Below are 24,453 nucleotides of genomic sequence, written 5' to 3'. Positions count from 1 at the left end.
CTCGCAAGGGCAGGGCTCTCACCCTTTTGTGTCATGGAATGTTATTAATTCAATTGCTTGCACACTGTTAGAAATTTATACATTTTAGTCATCCTGTTAAATCAAATTGTAATCAGCAGTGCTGTATCTGGTATCAGTGTTCATATTTTCATGTATATCATTGTCTGTATCATTATGTATCCCTTGTTTGTTTTCTTACATTGTACAGCGCCACGGAATATGTTGGCGCTTTATAAATAAATAATAATAATAATAATTGAAAGGCAATATAATCCTCCTGCACTCGGCACTAAACAGCTGCACTTCACTTCTGGAAATGCTTTATTTCACTGTGCGACCTTTTCTTTCAAAGTGTACAGATGAACATATAGGTGAAATATATGTAAAGCATATGACTTCAGCATGTGGGTATTGTGTGCAAGCATTTCTGCTCTCTGCTCGTCCCTCCTCCCATCTCTGTCCACTCCCTGCCCTCTGTCCATCTTCTCCCCTTCTCTGTGTGTCCACTCCCTCCCCTTCTCCTGTCCACAGACCTGTCCTGCTATTCATTTCACCCCCGAATGCTTCATAGTAAAATGATCCGAGATTCGGATCAAAGATCCGGATCTCTTCAATGATCCGATTCGAATCATCCGGATCATTGAAAAGATCCGAACTTCCCATCTCTAACTCATACTGTGCTGTGTGACCTGGTTTGCGTGTATTCCAATACTGTCTTATTGCTATATGTCACCCCTAAATATTGTCTGTGACTGTAATGTACAGCGCTACATAATATGTTGCCGCTTTATAAATAAAATAAATATTAGCATCAAGATTGGATATGTGTATGCACCTAAGAAACTTCTGCTGACCAGGGTCACTATGAACAGAAAGCGAGCAACTATCTAACCAAACATAGACAGAAATGGCAGTGCAATAGACATAGCACATGTTCTCTATCCAATGCAGTGTAAAATGAATATTAATACGTTTTGGATGCAGTTATACTTTCAGTTTAGGAATCAGGACCAGCTGCAACACGAAGGCATTTGCCTGCACAATTCTACATCAATCAGAAATCAATCAGCAACTGAAATGAGTGGGGAGTAGAGAAGAATCCGCTCACTCATCGCCAAACCCTGTCCTAGACAGTCCTATCAGAAGGCAATAACAATTAGCAACACTGCTGGCAGCGCTGTGGTGATGAACACGGAACATGTGCTAATCGTCACGTGACAAGCTCTGCCTCGGCTTCCGCCCTTAGTCGTCTACAGATGACATGCAGGCCTACTCTAATGACGTCAGACGTTTCTAGTGAAGTCTAGTGAAGATGGCGGCGAAGGCACCGGGTAAGGACGCTGGGTGTAGGGGGGTTAGAGCGGGCGGACAGGCGGTGATGGGCTTGCTAGGCAGGGGAACGGGACACAGCAGAGAGGGGGAGGCGATGGTGGGTCTGTGGAGGTCCGGAGCTCCATAGTCCGGCGGGGGCGCTGTGTCCTCCAGATGACCCCACAGGTCTGACATACCCAGTGCAACTTCCAACCCTATGCTGCTCACTGGCACTGCTGGGGGCATCCACTGTGCCCATGAGCATGTTCCATAGGGGAGGACATGCATGACAGCAGCCTTTACACACCACTGCAGGCTTGGCTAATGGACAGTAATGCCTGGTACACACCTTGCAATTTCCTGTCAGATAGACAGGTCAAATCGATTATTTCCGTCAGGTCTGATCTGATTTCCGATCATTATGGTGCCCATACATGGAACAATTTCTTTCATTTTTTTTGATTAGACAATTTTGTTCAATTATTCCGTTAGATCGAATATAAAGATTTTTCCAACATGTCCGATTGGATTTTTATTGAAAAACCGGGATAATCTATTTCTTTTTCTTGATCGAAAAAAGATTATTTTAAACTTTCATTTGATTCAATTGTTTTGGCCGAATAAACTGGAAAATTGAACGTTTTTATTGTACAATGTATGGGCACCTTTAGTCTGATCGATTTTGTATTAAAAGTGATTGAAAAATCAGAATAGAACCTGTCGGATTTAATCGATTTGACTTGTCTATCTGATGGCAAATTGCATGGTGTGTACTAGGCATAATGCCTGATACATACGATATGATTTTCTGGTAGATTTATTGCCAGATCGATTATTTCCAATATGTCTGATCTGATTTTCAATTTTACATAGAAGTGAACAGAAAATCAATTGGAAATCAGATCGAAAATGTTGTAAATAATCGATCGGGCAGGAAATCTGCCAGAAATTCTCGTTGTGTGTACCAGGTATAACACTTCCCCTGAGAAGAAAAATCTTATCAAATAAGTCTATTTAGCCTGTTTCCCTGAAAATAAGCCCTACCATGATTTTTGATGATGCTCGAAATATAAATCCTTCTCCAAAAGTAAGCCCTGGGTTAGCCCTGAATAAGTTGAATTTAAACCGAAATCGCGATCACCAAGATCATGATTTTGGAATTCTTTAAGTGGCGATTTCCACGCTGACATCATTTCCGTATGGTGGAAGTTTGAAGAAGCGGCTTGAGGCTTCTTGTACAATGCAAATTGCAAATCTGATTTGTGATTCTGATTTTCTCTGGATGGTATCGACACAAGAAGAAAAACGCAGAAATAATGCAGCATGCAGTACCGTTTAAGAATCGCAAATCGGAATTGCATGTAAAATTGTGGGAAAATCGCAAATCGGAATCGCACATAGTGTCCAAGAGGCCTTTAACTTCCCTCAAGTCCCAGCGCATGCGGCCCGCAGCATCGTCAGTGTTGGACATAACCTTCCGACACGAGATCAATGATGTCCATCCTCTATCGCTTTCTGCCAGCTCTTGTGCATGGCATACTTCCTGGTTCCTGTATGTCACATGACATACAGGAAGTATGCTGTGCATTAGAGCCTGCAGGAGGCGAAAGTGGATAGACGGGGATCGCAGAATTCGTGCCGGAAAGTATGTCCAGCACTGCCGCAGCTTGAGAGACAGATGAGACTCAGAGCGGGCACAGATGAGACACAAAGGGGGCAAGCAAGAGACCTAGAGGCGGCACAGGGAGACAAAGGGGACACAAAGAGAGAGACAAAGGGGGCACAAAGAGACGGACCACCCTGGCGTTTGATTGTTTTGCGGCGCTCAGCCGCGGGTGGGTTTTTTTCACTTTTTTTTTTTTTTTTAATCGTGTAGCTAGCGTAGCGCTAGCTACATGATTCCTCCCACCCCTCCAATTGCCGCCAACGATCATACCCAACAGGAAATCCCGATCTGAACGGGATTTCCTGTTAGGGATTCCCTCGTCGCCATGGTGAAGATCGGAAGGATGTCATCGACGTCATGTCAGGGCGGTGACTGGCCAGGCTGCGCTATGGGTCTGGGGGGGGGCCTCTTTCGCGGCGCGTAGTGGCGGATCGGCGATGATAGTGTGAAACGCAGCTAGCAAAGTGCTGGCTGCGTGTTTAAAAAAAAATAAAAAATTGTCAAAAAAGACCCAACGGGCTGAGCAATCCACTGGTCCATGGTCCAGTGGTCCATACCGCTAAGGTGGTTAAGGAAATTCGGACAGAAATCGCTCAATTCAACTTTTTCATAAAATCGTTCAGGCCGACCCTTGTTACAGTTTATGAAAAAGTCAATTTAAAGGACAACTATTGTGAAAAATTGTAATTTCTAAAATGCCTACATGTAAATATACATTTATACCAGAGTAAAATAATTTAAATTACACTACCTTTTTCCTATGTAGCAATCACAGTAGTTAGTGAAAATAGGACAGATCTGTCAGCTATTTACTACCCCGTGCATACATTAGTCGGCTGAGGCGGCCGGTAATGACCACCTCGACCGATAATCTGTACAGCAGCACCCGACCGCTGCCCAGCCAGACTAAAGCCTGGTGCGCACATCCAATTTTGATAGGTCAATGATTGGCCAATTTTACCACCTCCATGTAGTATGAGAGCTTACCTAAACAATCTGGTCATAGTATTGAAAATCTGTTAGCCCCCATACTACTGTACATGGAAATGGTGTCATTGGCCAGTCAAAATCGGATGTGTATGCACCATTATGCTGCACACTGACTTAAAGGAAACATCAGGCCCCTGGCAGCTTGTAAGTCCCTCGCCGCAGCTCCACTCCCAGCTGGTCCCTCTGTTGCAGACGCCAACCCACCGCCCACAGTCGCTCTCCCGCCCCTACGAGTGTTCTGCGCAGTACTTCTGTGGCTGCACAGAATCCTCTCGGCCATGTGATTGCGAGTAGCCGTCCACAAGCTCAGAAGCCACCGACCTTGCCGAGTTGGCTGCTGCAATGAAGGGGACCCTGGGTGACCGGCTGGGAGCGGAGCTGCAGCGAGGGACATATCGGCTGCCAGGGGCTGGCGGAAGCCCCAGGTAAGTAGATCTGCTTTTTTTTTTTTTTTTTTTATTAATCGCCTGATGTTTCCTTTAACCAAAGCAAACTGGACGTTTTAAAACATCCTATTTTGTGCACTAAATAAACGTCCATTTTGCCGAATGCATGCGCCCGCTTGTACGTGCGTGTGTGCTTGTATGTAACCGCTCAGTGGAGTTCACCTACATTAATAAACTCCGCTTTTCCCTTGCCTCTCACACTAGACGCAGTGATCTGCACACTTGGCTCTCCAGCTGTTAACCTCCCTGGCGTTCAGATTCTGCTGGATTTCTGTGCAAAAAGTGATCCAGTTAATTTTCATAACCTTTTTTACTGTAACTTACCAAAATGTGTCAAGCAAGGGTCTAGTGTACGTTTTGAGTTTAATAAAAGCTCAAAACACAAAATCTAAACTAAGTATCAAAAATACTCCCCAAAACCTCTCCCCAAAAACTAATACAATTGTAAAGGTGTCCATACATCTAGCGTTGATGGGCAGATTCGACCTAGAGACAAATTTCTCTCTAATCGAGATTAGAGAAAGATCTGTTGGCTGCCCATACACCGCAGGCCTTTCCTGATCGATTTCAACATGAAATCGCGCAGTAATTGGCTGCATCCTTTGCCTCACTGCTGACCCCAATAGTGTATAAATGTACCCCCTCGTGCATTTATACATTAGTTAGTGAAAATAGGACAGGTCTGTCATTAATTTACTGCCGCCGATCGGCTGGTGGGGGGAGGGCGAGATGGCTGGGAATTAAAAATAAACAAACATGCCGGCAAGGATCAGAGCCCACCAACAGAAATCTCTGTTGGTGGGCAGAAAAGGGGGGGGGGATCACTTGTGTGCTGAGTTGTACAGCTCTGCAGGGAGCCCTTAAAGCTGCAGTGGCCTGAATTGTAAAAAAAATAGCCTGGTCACTAAGGGGATGTAAGCCTACGGTCCTCAAGTGGTTAAAGTTAGGAACACACACTTACAAAAGTTTCAGTGGCCTGGGCTCCCAAGGTGACTACTGGGAGGGAGAGTGATGGTTGCTTCAGTCCTTGTTTTCCTTCTATAGCAGGGTTGTCAAACTCAAATACAAAGTGGGCTGAAATTGTACACTGGGACCAAGTCGCGGGTGAACCTCAATGTCTACTGGCCACTTTCTTCCCTTATAAAGTTCCCTGGTGTCTAATGGCCCCGCTCCAACTCCTTTACAGTTCCCTGATGTCTAGTGGTCCTCCCTCCCCTATGTAATTCCCTGGTGTATATTGGCCCCCACCCTCCCCTATACAGTTCCCTGGTGTTTAGTGCTTTCCCCCCACCCTCCTCCATATGGCTTCCTTGGTGTTCTAGGGCTTCACCTCCAATATAGCTTCCCTGGTGGTCTAGAGTGGGCCAAACATAATGCAAAGTGAGGAAACCACTGGAGCGCCAAATTATAAATGGACACTCCGAGGAGTGCCCGAAATTAAAAGAATACATTTACCTGGGGCTTCTTCCAGCTCACTGTAGGTGGCGAGGACCCGCAGCGTCCTCCTGGCTCTTCTCGTTCAGCCTCCGCCGGCCCCCCGTTATCCGTGACACCTGGCGCATGCGCAGACCTGTCACGCCGGCCGCCATGATGACGCATTGCATCAATAACCAGGAAGAACCGGCCGACACAAGGCCCGGGTGACGCGGATAACAGGGGGCCGACGGAGGCTGAACTAGTTTAATTCCTATGAGACCCTTCCTACAGGCAACCACACAGCTTAGCAGAATAATAAAGTTGAAAGCACACAGATGAAAGGCTGTAGCAGCAGCCCTGCTTGTCTATAGTTTCATAGAGCCTAGACAGCACATCCAGAACAGCTCATGAGCTGGCGGCCATATTGGATTTCTCCTGGAGCAATAATGGATAAAAAACACTCAAAGGCACACCAAAAAGGCGAAATTGTCATCAGGTAGAGCATTTATTCTTTACAAGCTATCGACTGATATGTTTATTTGGTGTGAATCGTTCATCTCTGGTTCCCTTTAATAGTGTCCTGAAGCAGAAAACGTTTATCATCTGTTCTCTGTTCTTTCTCCATTTGTAGCCACCGCGCGACTGATGACCAGAATAAGCAAGTGGTACTACAATGCCGCTGGATTCAACAAACTAGGTAAAGTTTTAATGTTTTTCATTAACATTCTAGAGCTGCTTAAAGCACCACTGTCACGAAAATGGTAAAATTTAAAATGTAAATAAGCGTGTTTCTTCCAGAGTAAAATCGGCCATAAATTACTTCTCTCCTATGTTGCTGTCACCCTATAGTAGGTAGTAGAAATCTGTCAGAACCAACAGGTTTTGGACTAGCCCATCTCCTCATGGGGATTCTCATGGTTTTGTTTAGTTTCAAAAGCACTTAGCGAATGGCAGTTGCTCCGTCCGACTGCCAAAATAGTGTGCAGCGAGCACGTTGGCTGGCCAGCATCTTTTTTTATAAATCCTTTTCAGGGAGTGTCTTTATAAAGAATAAAAGCCTTGCTGAGGATCCCCTATGAGGAGATGGACTAGTCCAAAACCTGTCGGTTCTTTCAGATTTTTGCTACCTACGTAAGTGACAGTAACCTAGGAAAAAAAAGTAATTTATGGCTTGTTTTATTCTGTAAGAAACCTATTTTACTCTGTAAGAAACTTATTTCTATATGTTTACATGTATTTTAAATTTTATTATTTTCGTGATAGTGGTCCTTAAAAGGACAACTGATGCAAGAGGGATCTATGGAGGCTGCCATATTTATTTACTTTTAAGCAATGCCAGTTGCCTGGCTATTCTGCTTATCCTCTGCCTCTAATACTTTTAGCCGTAGACCCTGAACAAGCATTTAGCAGATCAGGTGTTTCTGGCATTGTCAGTTCTGACGAGCTTGAAATTGGACCCGAGTAATTTTTTGTAAATTTTTATTGGTCCAGGTTGAAGCTGCATAATATTTCAATTAAAAGGGTTAATTTCCACCGTGCGCTCCTCACTCCTATTGATATTGAAACTATGACTTTAAAGGGCCACCAGCACTAAGGGAAGCTGATGTGGACTTTCACAGTTAAGGCTGCTTTCACAGTGCGACGTTAAAGTCGCACGTTATAAAAAGGACTAACGCACAGCAATATTAAGTCTGTGCAACATTCACAGTGCACACGTTGCGTTGTGTGTAACGTGTAGCAATATTTAGAGAGGGCTGCATGCTGTGCGTTATATGCGTTATCTACGTTGGACTGTTTGCACATGCTCAGTAATGTTTTTTGATTTTTTTTTTTTTTTTTAAATGTGACGCATGCGCCATTTTCGTTCTATCAGTATGCGACAAACGGCGCGCCAAGAGACGCATAACGCAGTTCAATATAACGTCCAACTTAAAACTAACATGCGTTGCCTTAGGGGCATGTTGTGCGACCCTAACGTCGCATCAAACACAGCGTCCCACTGTGAGGGCCCGTTTCCACTATTGTGAATCCGCATGCGGATTCACATAGCCAATACAAGTGGTTGGCCCTGTTTCCACTTGTCAGTAATCCTGAGAGGTTTTCTGTGTGGGAGAAATCTGCACGGAAGAGCCCTCAATTCGCACACTGCTATGCGAATCGTCGCTAATGTATTTAATAGGGAAATCGCATGTGGTTTTGGCATGGTATTTTACCGCGATTTTTGCATAGAAACTAATGTTAAGTCACACAGGCAGTGACATGGTTAAAATCGCATAAATACTAACCTATGCGAAATCGCAATTCCGCACCGCGCAAGTGGAAACGGCACTGAAAGAGGCCTTAACCAGCTGAGCGGTCTGGACGAGCTCAGCTCGTCCAACACCGCCAGCGGCTGCCGCTCAGGCCCTGCTGGGCCGATTTTGATGAAATAAAAAGCAGCACACGCAGCCGGCACTTTGCCAGCCGCGTGTGCTGCCTGATCGCCGCCGCTCTGCGGCGATTCGCCGCGAGCAGCGGCGAAAGAGGGCCCCCCTAGCCGCCTGAGCCCTGCGCAGCCGGAACAAAAAGTTCCGGCCAGCGCTAAGGGCTGGATCGGAGGCGGCTGACGTCACGACGTCGGCTGACGTCGATGACGTCACTCCGCTCGTCGCTATGGCGACGATATAAGCAAAACAAGGAAGGCCGCTCATTGCGGCCTTCCTTGTTTATTCTGGGCGCCGGAGGCGATCGGAAGATCGCCTCCGGAGCGCCCTCTAGTGGGCTTTCATGCAGCCAACTTTCAGTTGGCTGCATGAAATAGTTTTTTTTTTATTTAAAAAAAACCCTCCCGCAGCCACCCTGGCGATTTAATCAGAACGCCAGGGTGGTTAATGTGGAACTGAAAGGACATTGTGTGAAGTGCTAAGCTGAGATTATGCAGTTTTTGTGATTTTTGTCATTTTAATGTTATTTTTATTAACTTGCGCCCTGTATATTTTATTATTGAAGCTGCATAATATGTACATAAAAGTTGAGTGTAAGGAGAAATGATTTGCATCTCATTGATCATCTGTTAGCTACCAGCGCAGTCCTTTATTCACTTCTACTGACAAAGAAATGGGAGGGTGCACTTGGGCGTGATCCAATTCACTTTTTCCCCTGTGTTTTCTCCTAGGAGATAATTTAGAATTTCTGCATAAAATAACTTTTTAAGCTCTCTGCAATTTAAAAAAAATAAATAAAAAAATATAGAAAACTAGGTGAAAAAGTACTGTCAAAATAATTTCCTTGCTTGCTGGTGGCTTGAAAGGCATCTAATTGGTAAGATTTGAAAATATCAACCAGGAAAAATCTTAGCAGAAAAGTGAATTGGATCGGGCACATTGCATCTGTTATTCAGAAGGGGTGGGCTGGCTCGACACCCTAAGATAAAAAACTAACAGAGAAACTAACACTGGAGCCCAAATAGCGTAGAATGTTCAATAAGTGTGATAAAGTGCAAATATATAAAAGGGCTACTCACAAAGGCAGGTTGCAGAAGGGCAACTAACCACTTGAAGCAGGGGGAGACAATGAACTCCACTTCACTCTGGGTGTACAACCTGGACTGGGGTGGTCACTCTCTTTGGAGGTAAAAAGCTGTCTTCCATTATGGCATCCACCATGTGAGGCCGGACTAGACGCCTCTCACCAGTGTGTGAGGTGGCATAGCTCAGCACAATAGGGATAAAGAGGTGCCCAGGTGTATGTAAAACTAGGGCCGTGGAGTCTGAGTCGAGGAGTAAAGCACAGGCAACACATTTCACGAGTACAAGCTTGCTTCCTCGGGCCAGTAACCGTGCCAATATGTATAGGCCCGTAGACCTAAGGCGCCTCTCTTGTGATAATGGCCACTTTGTAATGCGGCTTGCCGCAGTGCACCACCCATGCGACGTTCACGGTGCAGCGGGTGCATTGTGGTATAGCAACATGGTAACACATTGCAGTGATCTCCCCAGAATTATTTTCCAGCCGGGTGGAATGAAATAGTAGCCGGGTGGCAGGAAAAAGTAGCCGGGTGGGGCGAGATGAAAATGCAGGGCAACTCTACTTACAGCATCGGAGGAGGTGAGGAGGTGACCCGATGACAGCCGGGTGGTCACCAAATCTAGCCGGGTGGAGCACCCGGCTAAAAGAGCCTGGGGAGAACACTGCACATTGCATGCTGTTAACAGGAACAGTGAAGCATACTTTTCATTGACTGTATGTGATGCAACACACGAATGGGCAGAGCCACTTTTCCGTTGCATTCCTGCCATTACAGAGAATGTAACGCCCACTATCAACCTAGCCTTGAAGTATGCCCGAGGTGATGTGTGACTTGATAAGATAAACGTGTATGTAGAGTGCAAAACAGTACCCGGACTGTTTTACTTGTCTTATTTTGCTGCCTGAAAGAGTTAATTTGCAGGCATGGAAGTGACAGCTTCTGTCTTGTCCGTACCTTGTCGGGAATATAGTAAATCTTACTGATGAGCACATTACAGCCATCAAAGATTTCCTGGCAGAATACAACTTCTGAGAGATGAAGGTGATTAAAAAAGATCAATAGTTCATGTATTTTCACTCAGGAACATTTAAGACTGCTACTGAGCAGAGACAACAAAACATTCAGCCTACTTTGTACATGTTTTAAATATAAAATAAAACCATGGGATATCTTAAAAAAAAAAAAAAAAGTCATTTTTAGGAGGATAAATACAATTGTTTATCTCATTTATTTTCACCTCGGGTTCACTTTAACTACTTCAGGACGAGAGCAATTTTCACATATCAGCTCCCATTCATTCACCAATAACTTTACTGTTTATCACTATAAGACGCACCTAGGTTTAGAAGGCAAAAACTAGGGGGGAAAATATACTAAACCTGATGCCTCTATAGTGCAGGGGTGTCTTATGGATCTTTCCCCCCAACTATTATGCCCCTATTGAGCCTTCTTTGTGCTTCTTGTGTCCCCCTATGTCGTCATCTGGTGTTCCACTGTGTCCCCTGGAATTGCCCTGTTTCATCCTGTCCCTGTGTTCAGTGTCCCCATGTCCTCTGTCCCCCTTCCTATATCTCCCTGCATCCGGACTCCTGTGTCCATACTTATACTGCAGGCGATGTTCCCTATCCCTGGGTGCAGCGTCCTCTCCTTTTCCTGTGACCTATGTCCCCAAACTCCTGTGTCCACACTCACACTGAAGCCAATCACTTTGTACCGTGCCCGGTGTCCCCTGTGCCTGTGTGCAGCGTCCACTCATTGTCCCTGTGTCCCCGTGCCCGGACTCCTGTCTCCATACTCGCACTGCAGCAAATCATTTTGTACTGTGCCCGGTGTCCCCTGTGCGCAGCGTCCTCCTTGTCCCCGTGTTTTACGTCCCCATACCCGGACTACTGTGTCTGTACTCGCTGCAGCCATGCTCCGATGAAAAGGAAGTAAGCAGAGGAACCATCTACCAATCAGACAGGGGGCCGCTTCCCTGGACTCTCTCTCTCTCTCTCTCTCTCAGCGCAGCAGGCGGGGCACCGGCACGGTACAAAGTGATTGGCTGCAGCATTAGTAAAGACATAGGAGTTCAGACGGGGACATAGAAATGGGGCAGACACCGCGCTGAGGACGCACGTGGCAGAGAAAGGTGAACAGGGGTGGAGGACAAACAGGCGCTGGTCCAAATTTACTATTCGGACTATAAGACCGACTGACTTCTATCACTTTGTTTTCATTTTACAAGTCTTGGTTTTGGTGCAGAAGATGCGAACATTTTGCTTTTGATTTTCTAAAAAGAATACGCAAAACATAGACGTTAACCCTAAAACACCCTAAAATCTATTCTACTACTTATGTTTAAAATGTTACCACCTATGTCTTGTGTAGTTTTACTAATACTTTTGTAAGTTTGATCATAATTTTGAAAATGCATGTTTATATTGGATTGAGTTTGTCCCTACCCATTTCTCATGTGATGTGGGTCTAAGCTTTAAAACACACCAAAATGTATTCTACAACTCATCCCGGTTAAAATGATACCACATGTGCCTCATTTAGTAACAAACTGGTGGTGCACTCGCCACAACTACACTGGACGTGTGTACTCGATTAGTTAGGTTTAAATAAAAACCGTGACCAAGAATTGAACTTCATCCCAATCAGTAGCTGATACCCCCTTTCCCATGAGAAAGCTATTCCTTTTCTCAAACTGATCATCAGGGGGCGCTGTATGGATGATTTTGTGGTGAAACCCCTCCCACAAATGTCAGCGCCTCACAGCACTGAGGTGTTAACATCACACTGTGGGAGCCTTGTTGCATTGCGGGAAATAACAGCTGTTTACAGCTGTTTTAAACTGCCAAAAAAAGCAAACTGCATCTCCTTCTAGTGACATCACCTGCTAGCAGTAAAAATGTCACCATGTGATAAATGTCAGAATGTAAATCAGGGAGAGGAAAGAATATACAATGGGCAAACAGTGACTGAATAATTCATACATAATAATTATTGTAAAATTAAGCACTTTTTTATTACATTATTTTCACTGGAGTTCCCATTTAAGTGGTTAAAGTGAAGATAGTGTGACTGTGCTGCATATCTCCTTTAATGGATCGTCTCTTACGATATGAAATGCCATGGAAGCATAGTGTAATGGTTTATTAAATTTCTGGGTGTTTTTTGTTAGGTTTAATGCGTGATGATACCTTGTATGAAAATGAGGAAGTGCAGGAAGCAATCAAGAGGCTGCCTCCCAAGTTGTATGACGACAGAATATTCCGCATCAAGAGAGCACTGGATCTTGATATGAAAAAGACCATCCTGCCAAAAGATCAGTGGACAAAATATGAGGAGGTATAAATACTTCATTGCTTTTTCTGTCTTGCATCCCTTAGTCCACTCATAGTACTATAGGTAAGGACAGGAAATGAATGAATGAACAACCGATCAGAATCAGAATCAATTTATTTTCGCCAAGTAAGTTTGCACCTACAAGGAATTTGTCTTGGCAGTTGCTTAACAAATACAAACAAAAACAATACAAGGACAGACAGTGTGAATATTACAAGTTAAGGACATTATAAGTATAGTGGCAGTAAGCAATGTGAGAATTGTTCATGTTTAGTTCTGTGCTGATTACTTTCAGTCCTAGCAGCTCTAACGTGGTTCAGCATTAAGTATGGCTACCGCTTGAGGAAAAAAGCTGTTCCTGTGTCTGGAGGTTTTGGTAGCGATTGACCGGAATCTTACTCCTGAAGGCATGCGCTGAAAGATGGAGTGAGCAGGGTGAGAGGGGTCAGAGGCAATTTTGGTTGCTCTCTTTCTGCACCTGCTAGCGTAAAGATCCTGCAGGGAAGGTAAGCTACAGCCAATTATCCTTTCCGCTGATCGGATGATGCGCTGCAGCCTCCCCTTTTCTAATGCTGAGCAGGAGCCGAACCATACAGTCATAGATGATGTTATGATGGATTCGATGATTGCAGTGTAGAACTGCACCATTAAATTTTGAGGTAGGCCAAACTTTTTCAGCTGCCGTAGATGGTACATTCTCTGTTGTGCTTTCTTGACAATAGTGGCAGTGTTGTTGTCCCATTTTAAGTCGTTTGAGATCGTGGACCCAAGAAACTTGAATGACGCTACTTGGGTTATTGTGGATCCATTTATGGTTAAGGGGAGGTGCTGGGGGGGAGATCTCCTAAAGTCTATTATCATCTCCATAGTTTTGAGAGCATTTAGTTCCAAGTTGTTGCTGCTGCACCAGGAGGAAAGCTGTCCCACCACATGCCTGTATGCAGATTCATCCCCGTTTTGTATGAGACCAACTACTGTTGTGTCATCTGCAAACTTCAGAACCTTAACAGATGGATCTGTGGAGATGCAGTCATTGGTGTACAGTGAGTAGAGCAGTGGGGAAAGCACACAGCCCTGGGGTGCACCAGTACTGACGGTCAGAGAGCTTGATGTGAGTTTACCAAGTCTAACACGATGTCTTCTGTCGGTTAAGAAGTCGGTTATCCATTTGCAGATGGATTCAGGTATGTGTAGCTGGGAGAGCTTGCTGTGCAGCAGTGATGGCATTATGGTATTAAATGCAGAGCTGTAATCTATAAATAAAAGCCTGTAGGTTCCTGGGGTGTCTAGATGCTGTAGTACATAATGCATACACATGTTCACGGCATCGTCTACGGATCTATTTGGCCTGTAGGCAAATTGCAAAGAGTCCAGCAGGGGATCTGTGATGGATTTCAGATAAGTCATTATCAGTTTTTCAAATGCTTTCATGACCAGTGATGTCAGGGCAACAGGCATGTAGGTTTTGTTTTTTTGGAATTGGTACAATAGTTGAGCTTTTAAAACAGGCGGGAACAATTGAAAGTTCTAGAGATGCTTTGAATATGTCTGTGAATACAGGCGCTAATTGGTCGGCACAGAGATTCAAGCATTTCGCAGAGATAGCGTCTGGCCCCATTGCTTTCCTGGTGTTTTGTCTTTTAAAGAGTCTATATACATCTGATTGGCATCTGGGGACAGGTTAGCAGATTGTCTGGTCTGCTGTGTTGTGTAGATGCTGAGGCACCGCAGGGGGTGGAGATGTTGGCTGGCAGGAAGAGTGTTCAGTTTGCCTGTTGCAGAGATGCAAATTGACTTGTCTTTGGCTTTTGTTGGAAGTGTCAAACCTGCAACAAAATGTATTCAGTTCATTTGCAAGCTGCAGGTTATGTAGTGAGGCAGGAGATTTATTCTTCCTGTAGTTTGCAATTCCATGTAGAGATTTCCATATTGTGGATGAGTCGGTGTTAGAAAATTTTTCCTCAAGTTTTTGCGAATAATCTTTTTTTGCATTGGTAATGGCTCTCTGCAGTTTGTATTTCGCAGCTTTGTAGAGGACTTTATCGCCTGTATGATATGCCTTTTCTTTATCGAGGCGCAGCTTCCTAAGATGTGATGTAAACCAGGGTTTATCGTTATTGTACCTGGTGCACTTTTTTGTGGGGATACGGGACTCTTCGCAAAAGGTAATCTATGATGTCACAGCGTCAGTGTATTTATTTAAGTCATTGGAGGATTCTTTAACCACTTGAGGACCCACCCTTTACCCCCCCTTAAGGACCAGCGCTGTTTTAGCTTATCTGTGCTGGGTGGGCTGTGCAGCCCCCAGCACAGATCAGGGTGCAGGCAGAGCGACCAGATCGCCTCCCTTTTTTCCCCACTAGGGGGATGATGTGCTGGGGGGGGTCTGATCGCTGCTGCCTGCCGGGTGTTGCGGGGGGGGGGGGGGGCACCTCAAAGCCCCCCTCCGCGGAAAAATCCCCCCCCCCTCCCTCTCCTACCTGGCCCCCCTGGTGATTCGGGCTGCACAGGACGCTATCCGTCCTGTGCAGCCAGTGACAGGCTGTCCCCTGTCACATGGCGGCGATCCCCGGCCGCTGATTGGCCGGGGATCGCCAATCTGCCTTACGGCGCTGCTGCGCAGCAGCGCCATACAAATGTAAACAAAGCGGATTATTTCCGCTTGTGTTTCCATTTAGCCTGCGAGCCGCGATCGGCGGCCCGCAGGCTATTCATGGAGCCCCCCGCCGTGAATTGACAGGAAGCAGCCGCTCGCGCGAGCTTCCTGATTGATTAGCCTGCAGCCGGCGACGCAGAACTGCGTCGCTGGTCCTGCAGCTGCCACTTTGCCGACGCACGGGATAAGCGTGCGGTCGGCAAGTGGTTAAATAAATTCCAGTCAGTTAAATCAAAGCAGCTCTGCAGTTTTTCTACAGCTTCACTAGTCCATTTCTTAACTGTGGTCACTACAGGTTTGGCAGTTTTTAGTCTTTGGGTGTATGTTGGGATAAGCTGTATAACAGCATGATCAGAGTTCCCCAAAGCTGCCCTGCTGACAGTGATACGAGTCCTTAGTCGTAGTGTAATACAGGTCTAGTGGAAAACCATTATGCATTGAGTGGTCAAAACATTACAGATGCCCTCTAATAATAGTTGCTCCATCTTTTAGCTCACAGCCCATATTCTTCTTGGCATGGACTCAAGAAGATACTGATACTGGTTCATTGATGGTGTAGTGAATGTTTTTTCTTCCGATCAGAATTTCTGATCGCTCCAACGATTTTCCGCTAGAAATTGGACCATTAATGGCCACCTTCAGCACGGTGGCGTAGTGGTTAGCTCTCTCGCCTTGCAGCGCTGGGTCCCTGGTTCGAATCCCAGCCAGGGCACTATCTGCAAAGAGTTTGTATGTTCTCTCCGTGTCTGTGTGGGTTTCCTCCGGGCACTTCGGTTTCCTCCCACATTCCAAAAACATACAGATAAGTTAATTGGATCTCCCTAAAATTGGCCCTAGACTACAATACTTACACTACATAAATATAGACATATGGCAATGGTAGGGATTAGATTGTGAGCTCCTTTGAGGGACAGTCAGTGACAAGACACACACAACACAACACAACACAACACAACACAACACAACACAACACAACACAACACAACACAACACAACACAACACAACACAACACAACACAACACAACACAACACAACACAACACAACACAACACAACACAACACAACACAACACAACACCTGAATAATAATAATAATACTGTTGCTAAGGAATGTTTGCCCATGCTGGCATAATGGCAGCTCTAAATTGGGTCAGATTTGGGTGGTGGCATTCCCATGCTTTTGAAGTAATCTTTGGACTTAGTCCCACAAATGCTCAATAGGATTGAAGACCGGGGACTGAGTTTGCCATGGAAGCAGCTTAAACTCTGATGTTCCTCAAACCAATTTGAGGTTGATCGAGTATGGTGGCCGCCCGATTTTTCTGTGATACCAAAGGCACTCTCGTTGGTCTCATGCTGCTAAAGCTCATCCTTTGTAACGTCCGTCTTATGGTGCATTGGGATATGAGACACTGCAGTACGGTCAGCTTGCTAGCCAGTAGTCCTGTGGTTAATCCACATGCATGTTGCCTTTCTTCAGTCAACATGTTAGGCCTCATTTCCGCTTAGGGCTTGTTTCCATACTGTGCGCTTTCATGTGCGCTTATGGAAATGGGATCGCAAGGACATCAGGCAGTGCATAGACTGCACTGTCTGCTGTTTCCATACATGCGCTGCGATTCACAGCTGAACCACAGCGCATGGTTGCCTGCATCTTGGGGCGATTCGGCCTGCGATCCCATTCATCACATATAATGAATGTAATCGCAAGCCCCCCCCCCCCCCTTCCTGTCATATGACGCGCATCACAGAGCTCTGCGTTGCAGTGGAGAGGCATGGACTTCTTTCTTTCCCTCTGCAGTTTTCATGCATTGAAGTTTCAGGCTGCTCGTTTCTTCCTGCAAACCGCTTTGCCCTTGTCTGTAATTCCTAAGTATGTGAAAGCCCAGCCAGCTCAGAGGACGATATATCCAGCTTGTAAAAGATAAGAGAGAAGAGAGAAGCTGCCCTAATCTAAATAATACACAGGCAGTGTGCATAGAGGGGCCTGGAAGGGGGAGTTCATAGCAGAATCACAACACTGAAGAACTTTGCAGCCTTCCAGACACAGGCCGACAAGTCTGACAGGGGAAAGATACATTGCTTTATTACAGAGACTGTCATAGTACAAAGTGCTGCAGTAAGCCAGAACACATTAGAATAGCTTTTGGAACTTGTAGGATGATAAAAAACAGTATGCAATTTTTGTTACGGAGTCTCTTTAAGGGTTAAAATAGATGTTTCGGGATCCTGTGAACATTTGAAGGCCCTAGAAGATAAAAATCTACAATTCTGGCTGCACAGTCGGCGTCCCAGCAGCAGCTCTGTACACACTGATCTTTATTTTTAGTTATTGTACGGTTCTGATCCAGTTCTGTATAATGCCTGAAGAAGAAACGTAACGTTTCAAAAGCTTGCAATATATTTTTTGTAGACTCTTTTTATTGAAGAATGCATTCCAATAGTAACAATAACTACAATTGTACAAGGATAATAAAACGGCACTTTGTGTTAACAATTTAGTTATCATGTACAAAATGGTTGGTATACAGAATAATAGTCAAACGGATAATGTCAGTGTGATAGAGGAAAGGTCTTGCAGGACTAGAATAGAAAAAAAGCAGGATTATTTACGAAGTACAGGAATAGTCTTTGCATTCCCAATAAAAGAAAATAAAACAAGAACATTAAAGGAAAAAAGAATACACACAACCGTACTACAACGAACAGGCTGCACTGTGGGCCCGATAACATCATCAAAATATGAGTAAAGCTTCAGCTCTTTATTCATTCATTCATGACCCTATGTTAAGTAATCTACCAAAGAGATTATTAGGTACAGGTCTTGAGCAACTAGGTCTCAGAAGGAGGAGTCAGCATGAATCCAATACTAAAGTTAAAGCATATCCACTGTAAGAGGACTATCAGCCACATTAACCAAGTGAGAAGAAACGTACCCATACATCCCCTATTACACTGATCATTACTACTTAGTACGGAAATCATTGTAATCTTGTCTTAACAGGATGTCCTTTACCTGCAACCGTACCTGAAGGAAGTGATCCGTGAAAAGAAAGAGAAGGCAGAATGGAACAAGAAGTGATCCAGCCATTGCTATACAGACACTTTGTAATATTTCTCCCTAATGTACAAACACCCGGCCTCCACCCATATTCCTGATCGTCACCGGTCTCCAGTTCTACAGCTGACCAATAATAAATGTTCCTAAAAATGTCTCGGTTGGTGATTTTTCTCATGTTGTATACTTTCTAGAAAGTTCCAGAGCTGCGAGTGATGAGGAAGGACAAGCGGTGGTGCGCACAGTCCTCATCTGCATAGGTGTTTATGTGGCGGCACAGCATTGTGATTTATTAGAATATTAGAAGTGTAAACCTTCAGCCTTCACAATCCCAGACCCTTCCACTGCCGACCGGGATCCTCTTCATGTTCATGTGCGCTCTCCCCTATATGTATGAGCGCAGGTGTCAGTGGGTTCATGCCTGCACAGAGCCATGCGTGCACCAAAAAAGCCCGGCACAAGTGACTCTGTACTACTACAGCGATTTTGTGCACTCATACACTGGAGGGAGTGTGGCCACGAGCTTTCTTCCACATTAATGGACATCTGAGGTGAGCAATAAAATCTAGCTTTACTTACCTGGGTTTCTTCCAGCCCCTAAAGGTTATGTGTGCCCCTTACTGCACCTCTGGTTTTCTCCCAAGTCCCACTGGCAGCCTGTGAAATATCGCAGACCCATCAGGGTCTTTGGTGCATGCCCCACGCGAGAGCGCGCCCACGTCACCTGGAGTGTACTGCGCCGATGCATGATGACGTGGCCCCATGTGCAGCAGGACCAGGGAGAAGCTGCATCAAGGGACACGTGTGATCTCTAGGGGCTGAAAGAAGCCCCAGGTAAGTAAATCTGGATTTTATTAATCGCCTCGGTGATCCTTTAATGTTGAAGATTGTTTAGTGGGTCCCACCTCAATGCAGTAGGGTCATAGGAATATCGGGGAACCTCTGGACCATCCAGAGACTTCTCTCTATTAAAGTGCACAGCAGGTGGGGCACAGGCATGTTCCCTGCTCCACAACAAGCCTCTGTGTGCCCCTAGTGCAACTCTCTGCTACAACCCAGACAACACTCCTAAGTAGCCAGATGTGACCCCCTGTATAGTTAACCAGAGGAGCCCCTAGTATTTGGTAACCTCCAGTATTAGGTAGCGCCCCGCTATGTAGCTAGAAGATCCCCCAGTATTAAGCAGCCATATGCTGCTCCCCAGTGTAGGTAGCCAGATTAAACACCCCCAAGTATAGGTAGCCAGAAGTGACCCTCGAATATTACGTAGTCAGATGTAGCCCCCCCCCCCCCAGTATTACCCAGAGGAGCGCCCAGTATCAGGAAGCCACATGAGCCCCCCCATAATAAGTAGCCAGAGAAACGCCCGTATTAGGTAGCCAGACATAGACACCCCCCCAATATAGGTGGCCAGATGTAGCGCCACACCACCAGATTAGGTAGCCATATATGTACCCAGTAAGCATGAGGAAGCCAGATGTCCCCCCCAGCATAAGGTAGCCAAGTGCAGTTTGTCCTTCCCCCCCCCCCCCCCCCCCCCCCCAGTATTGCTAGTAAGGCATAGCCTCCTTTCATTCCCCCCCTCCTTTCCTAGTATAGGTAGCCAGAGCTCCTCATGATGTAGAGACAGCAGCGCAAGGAAGGAAGTGACTATCCTCCTTGGAGACTCTGCGATGGATGGGATGCACAAGATCCATATTCTTCAGTGACCTGATCCCCAACGGCTGCAGTAGTGTCAGTCATGACTAAACCACCAGTGGGTCATGTGATAACTGAAATCCTGCAGCCATGGGAACCAGAATGCCAAAATAGAAAATGTGTATGCCCCTCCCGTCACTTCACTCCTCTCTCCGCTGTGGAACTCTGCATAGACCTGCAATCCACCCAGAAGAATTGGAACTTGATCCTTTGGGTACAGGGCTGTGGAGTCGGAGCAATTTTTGGGTACCTGGAGTCGGAGTCAGGGAACAAAATGCACCAACTCGGTCTCCTAATGAATTTAAACTGTAATAGAAAATATGATAAAATGTTCTATTTCTCAGATAATAGTCATCATAAATAAATTATATATACAGTAATAGCTCTGCTTAGTCCACAAAAATGAAATAAACCAATCAAAAATAGATACTTGTACTGCTTCAATAAAGCAGTCCCCGTATTTTTAAAGTCAGATACACATATCTGATTGTGACTGTATATATGATATGTACACATGAATCTCTTATATATACTAAATAACATCTGTGCTGTAAGTATAAAGCCTAATGTGTAGCTGTGTCACTAATAGAGATGGTCAATAAGATGGAAATAATTCTGCATTGATGCTGGTTTATGCAAATGTATGCACTCTCTTTGCTCGTGAAATCAAATAATTTGATATGTTGCTAAAATTTGGTTTGGTGACTACGAATTAAGGGTACCTGAGACGGATGAAAAGATAAGGTTCATACATACCTGGGGCTTCAGTAGTACTATACACTACATATGCACTCCCCACAGAGCTGCAGGAAATCCACTGAGAATGTTGTGTACATTGAACACAGAGGTATTGTCTATCACCCATAAACCTAGTTCAGATTGTGCATGAAGCATGTGTAATACAGGAAAAATCCCCTCATTCCCCTGCAGAGCACCTGCACATCACTCTTTCATGTACCCACAGATACATTGCCTAGGGCAGTGATGGCTAATAGGGATGCTCAAATTCGGCTTCGGGAGATATCCGGATTTTTGCTATCCGGGTATGTATTTGGCTGGTGTTGGCTCCGCCCACTTTTTCTAACCCTAACACACAAACACTCAATGACAAAGTTTGTGAGCTTTGGCATCAATAATTTGTATATTCCCATAGAAATTAAATAAATCAGATTGGCGGTTTGTGACTCTGCCCCTCTCCAGCATTTGAACCTCAGTCACCCAATGACCAACTGTAGCAGGTTTGAGGCATCTGCTATTAACAGTGTAAAAATGGCAGCAATTTAAATATTCCCCTTGAAAATCAACAGGTGAATTTTGATTGGCTATTATAGTCTCCACCCACTTCCCTCAATATTAATATCAGTCACCCAGTGACCATCTAGGCAAAGTTTGAGAACCCTGCCATTAACAGTGTAAGAATGCCTGCAGTCTATATTTTCCCAGTAAAATTTGTTTTTGGCTCTGCCCACTTTTTGTAACCTGGACACAGAGTCACTCAGACCAATTTTGTGAGCTTTCAGGTCCTTGGCATCATTAAAAACAAATCTGATTGGCTGTTTGAGGCTCCACCCCCTTTTCTGAATTTGAAGCCCAGTGACCCAATGACCAACTGTACCAGGTTTGAGGCTTGTGCCATTAACAGTGCAAGAATGGCAGACATTTTAATATTACCCTTGAAAATCAACAGGTGAATGTTGATTGGCTTTCTTAGGCTTTACCCACTTTTCTGAATATGAATCCCAGTCACCCAGTAACCAACTGCAAAGTTTGAGAACCCTGCCAATAACAGTGAAGAAGGGCTGCAGTTAACATTTTCCCAGAAAAATCTGTTTTTGACTCCACCCAGTTTTTGTAACCTTGACACACAGTCACTCATTGACCAAGTTTGTGAGCTTTCGGGTTCCTGGCATCAAAATTGTGTGAATGGAAGCAGTTTATCCAGCAAAAATATCGGATTGGCTGTTTGTGGCTCTGCCCCTTTAGTGAATTTGAACCCCAATCACTTAATGACCGACTGTAGCAGGTTTGAGGCCTCTGCCATTAACAGTGTAAGAATGGCAGAAATTTCAATATTCCCCTTGAAAATCAAAAGGTGAATTTCAATTGGCTGTTGTAGGCTCCACCTACTTTTCTGAATATTAATCTCAGTCACCCAGTTAACAACTATGTCAAGTTTGAGAACCTTGTCATTAACAACAATAACAATAATATTTATATAGTGTTTTTATTCCGTGGGGACTGAAAGCACTGTGACTGCATTATGCAGTCTCAAAGGCTAGGGAAAAGAGGTGAGTTTTTAGCCTTTTTTTAAAGCTGTCCAGAGAAGGAGCCTCTCGTACTGATTGTGGAAGTGAGTTCCATAGAGTAGGGGCTGCATAAGAAAAGGCCAGAGAACCAAATGTTAAGTGTATCCTGGGAATAACCAGCTTCATCTTGTTGGCAGAGCGGAGGGTGCGTGGAGGGGCATAAAGTTCCAATAGATCCGCTATGTATTTGGGTCCCATGTGGTGTAGAGCCTTGAATGTCAGCAGGCAGATCTTAAAATTGATTCTCCATTTTACTGGCAACCAGTGAAGAGTTTGCAGTACTGGGGTGATGTGTGAGCTGCGGGGGGCATTGGCTAGGAATCTGGCTGCAGCATTCTGTACAAGCTGTAAGGGGTGCAGAATCTTATCTGTAGATCCGATGAATAGGGAGTTGCAGTAGTCTAGGCGGGAGGATACAAATGCATGAACCAGGGCAGGTAGGTCTTCAGCTGGGATAAGGTGTTTGATTTTTGCTATATTTCTTAGATGGAAGAAGGAAGACTTGACGACAGCTGATACCTGCTGTCTGAGTTTTAGATTTCCATACAGGATCACCCCAAGGTTTTGCACAGAGTCTTTATACTGTACAGTATCTCCCCCAATTGCTAGTTTGAGGTGGTGAGCATTTTGAACTTTATCCATCATGTGTGGACCACCTACCACCAACACCTCTGCTTTGTCAGAGTTCAGCCTCAGCCAGCTGGTGTTCATCCAATTTTGATGAACACCAGTGTAAGGTTCCCTGCACACTGCAAATCCGATTTGCGATTTTGAATCCGATTTTCCATGGATGCTATCAAAAGAAAAACGCAGAAAAAACGCAGAGTGCAGTACCAATTAGAAATTGATTAGTTGTTTTTGGCTGTTTCTAACCTTGACATACAGTCACTCAGTGACCAAGTTTATGAGCTTTGGGTTCTTGGCATCAAGAAAATGCATTTTTCCATTGAAATTAAACATATCTGATTGGCTCTTTGTAGCCCGCCCCGTTTTCCGAATTTAAACCCCAGTCTCCCAGTGACTGACTGTACCAGATTTGAGGCATCTGCCACTAAGAGTGTAAGAATGGCAGCAATATAAATATTCCCCTTGAATTTTAATTGGCTGTTGTAGGCTCCACCCACTTTGTAACTATTAATCCCAGTCACCCAGTGACCAACTGTGTCAAGTTTGGGAACCCTGCCATGAATTTTGATTGGCTGTTGTAGGCTTCACCCACTTTCCTGAATATTAATCTCAGTCACCCAGTGACCAAGTGTGCCAAGTATGAGAACCCTGCGGTTAACAGTGTAAGAATGGCTGCAATTTACATTTTCCCATTTAAAATGAATGGCTGAAACTTGATTTGCTGCTTTATGCTCCGCCCACTTTCCTGGATTTGTAACCTCGGTCACCAAGTGACCAACTGTGCCAAGTGTGGAGACTCTGGCTTGACTTCTGTGAGAATGGCAGGCTTTTCCATTTTGTCCATTGACATGAATGGGAATGGCTCCGCCCAGGTATGCCGGGGGGTTTGGAGACCCCCAAAACATATCATCAGAGGTAGTAAGGGATCTGTATACCAAGTTTCGTTCAAATTGGTCAAGCCGTTTTCGAGTGATCGCGGCACATACATACACACACACATACATACATCCGATTTTATATAAATAGATTGGTTTATATAGTACCAACCAGGGCTGGTTCAAGACTTTTTGCTGCCTGAGGCAAACTTGTGCCCGCCCCGAATTGGAATAATCACTCAGCACCCGAAAATTTGCTTCCGACAATTTGTAGTGAGCCCTAGTGTTGGGCAAACAGTGTTCGCCACTGTTCGCGTTCTGCAGAACATCACCCTGTTCGGGTGATGTTCGAGTTCGGCCGAACACCTGATGGTGTTCGGCCAAACCGTTCGGCCACATGGCCGAACTAAGAGCGCATGGCCGAACGTTCCCCGAACGTTCGGCTAGCGCTGTGATTGGCCGAACGGGTCACGTGGTTCGGACCCGAACGTGCTCTGATTGGCCGAACTGTCACGTGGTTCGGGTAAATAAATACCCGAACCACGTCATATCTCCGCCATTTG

General features: G+C 45.1%; 1 protein-coding gene across 1 annotated transcript; it reads left to right on the top strand.

Moving 5' to 3' along the window:
* The first annotated feature begins 1,229 nt into the window (after window positions 1-1,229).
* On the top strand, window positions 1,230-18,541 carry UQCRB (ubiquinol-cytochrome c reductase binding protein). The gene is made up of 4 exons (XM_068237690.1): window positions 1,230-1,331; window positions 6,461-6,526; window positions 12,507-12,673; window positions 18,331-18,541. The coding sequence occupies exons 1-4, from the start codon at window positions 1,313-1,315 to the stop codon at window positions 18,406-18,408; spliced, it is 330 nt and encodes a 109-aa protein (XP_068093791.1). The 5' UTR covers window positions 1,230-1,312; the 3' UTR covers window positions 18,409-18,541.
* The last annotated feature ends 5,912 nt before the right edge of the window (window positions 18,542-24,453 follow it).

This window comes from Hyperolius riggenbachi, chromosome 5 (assembly GCF_040937935.1).
Source record: "Hyperolius riggenbachi isolate aHypRig1 chromosome 5, aHypRig1.pri, whole genome shotgun sequence".
Taxonomy (NCBI): Eukaryota; Metazoa; Chordata; class Amphibia; order Anura; family Hyperoliidae; genus Hyperolius; species Hyperolius riggenbachi.
This window is presented reverse-complemented; position numbering and strand designations above follow the sequence as displayed.

What these genes read in the sequence shown, in the direction of transcription:
- UQCRB (XM_068237690.1), top strand. An exon ending in CGCTGGATTCAACAAACTAG is followed by an intron (nt 6,527 to 12,506) that starts GTAAAGTTTTAA and finishes GTTTTTTGTTAG; the next exon opens with GTTTAATGCGTGATGATACC. An exon ending in AGTGGACAAAATATGAGGAG is followed by an intron (nt 12,674 to 18,330) that starts GTATAAATACTT and finishes TTGTCTTAACAG; the next exon opens with GATGTCCTTTACCTGCAACC.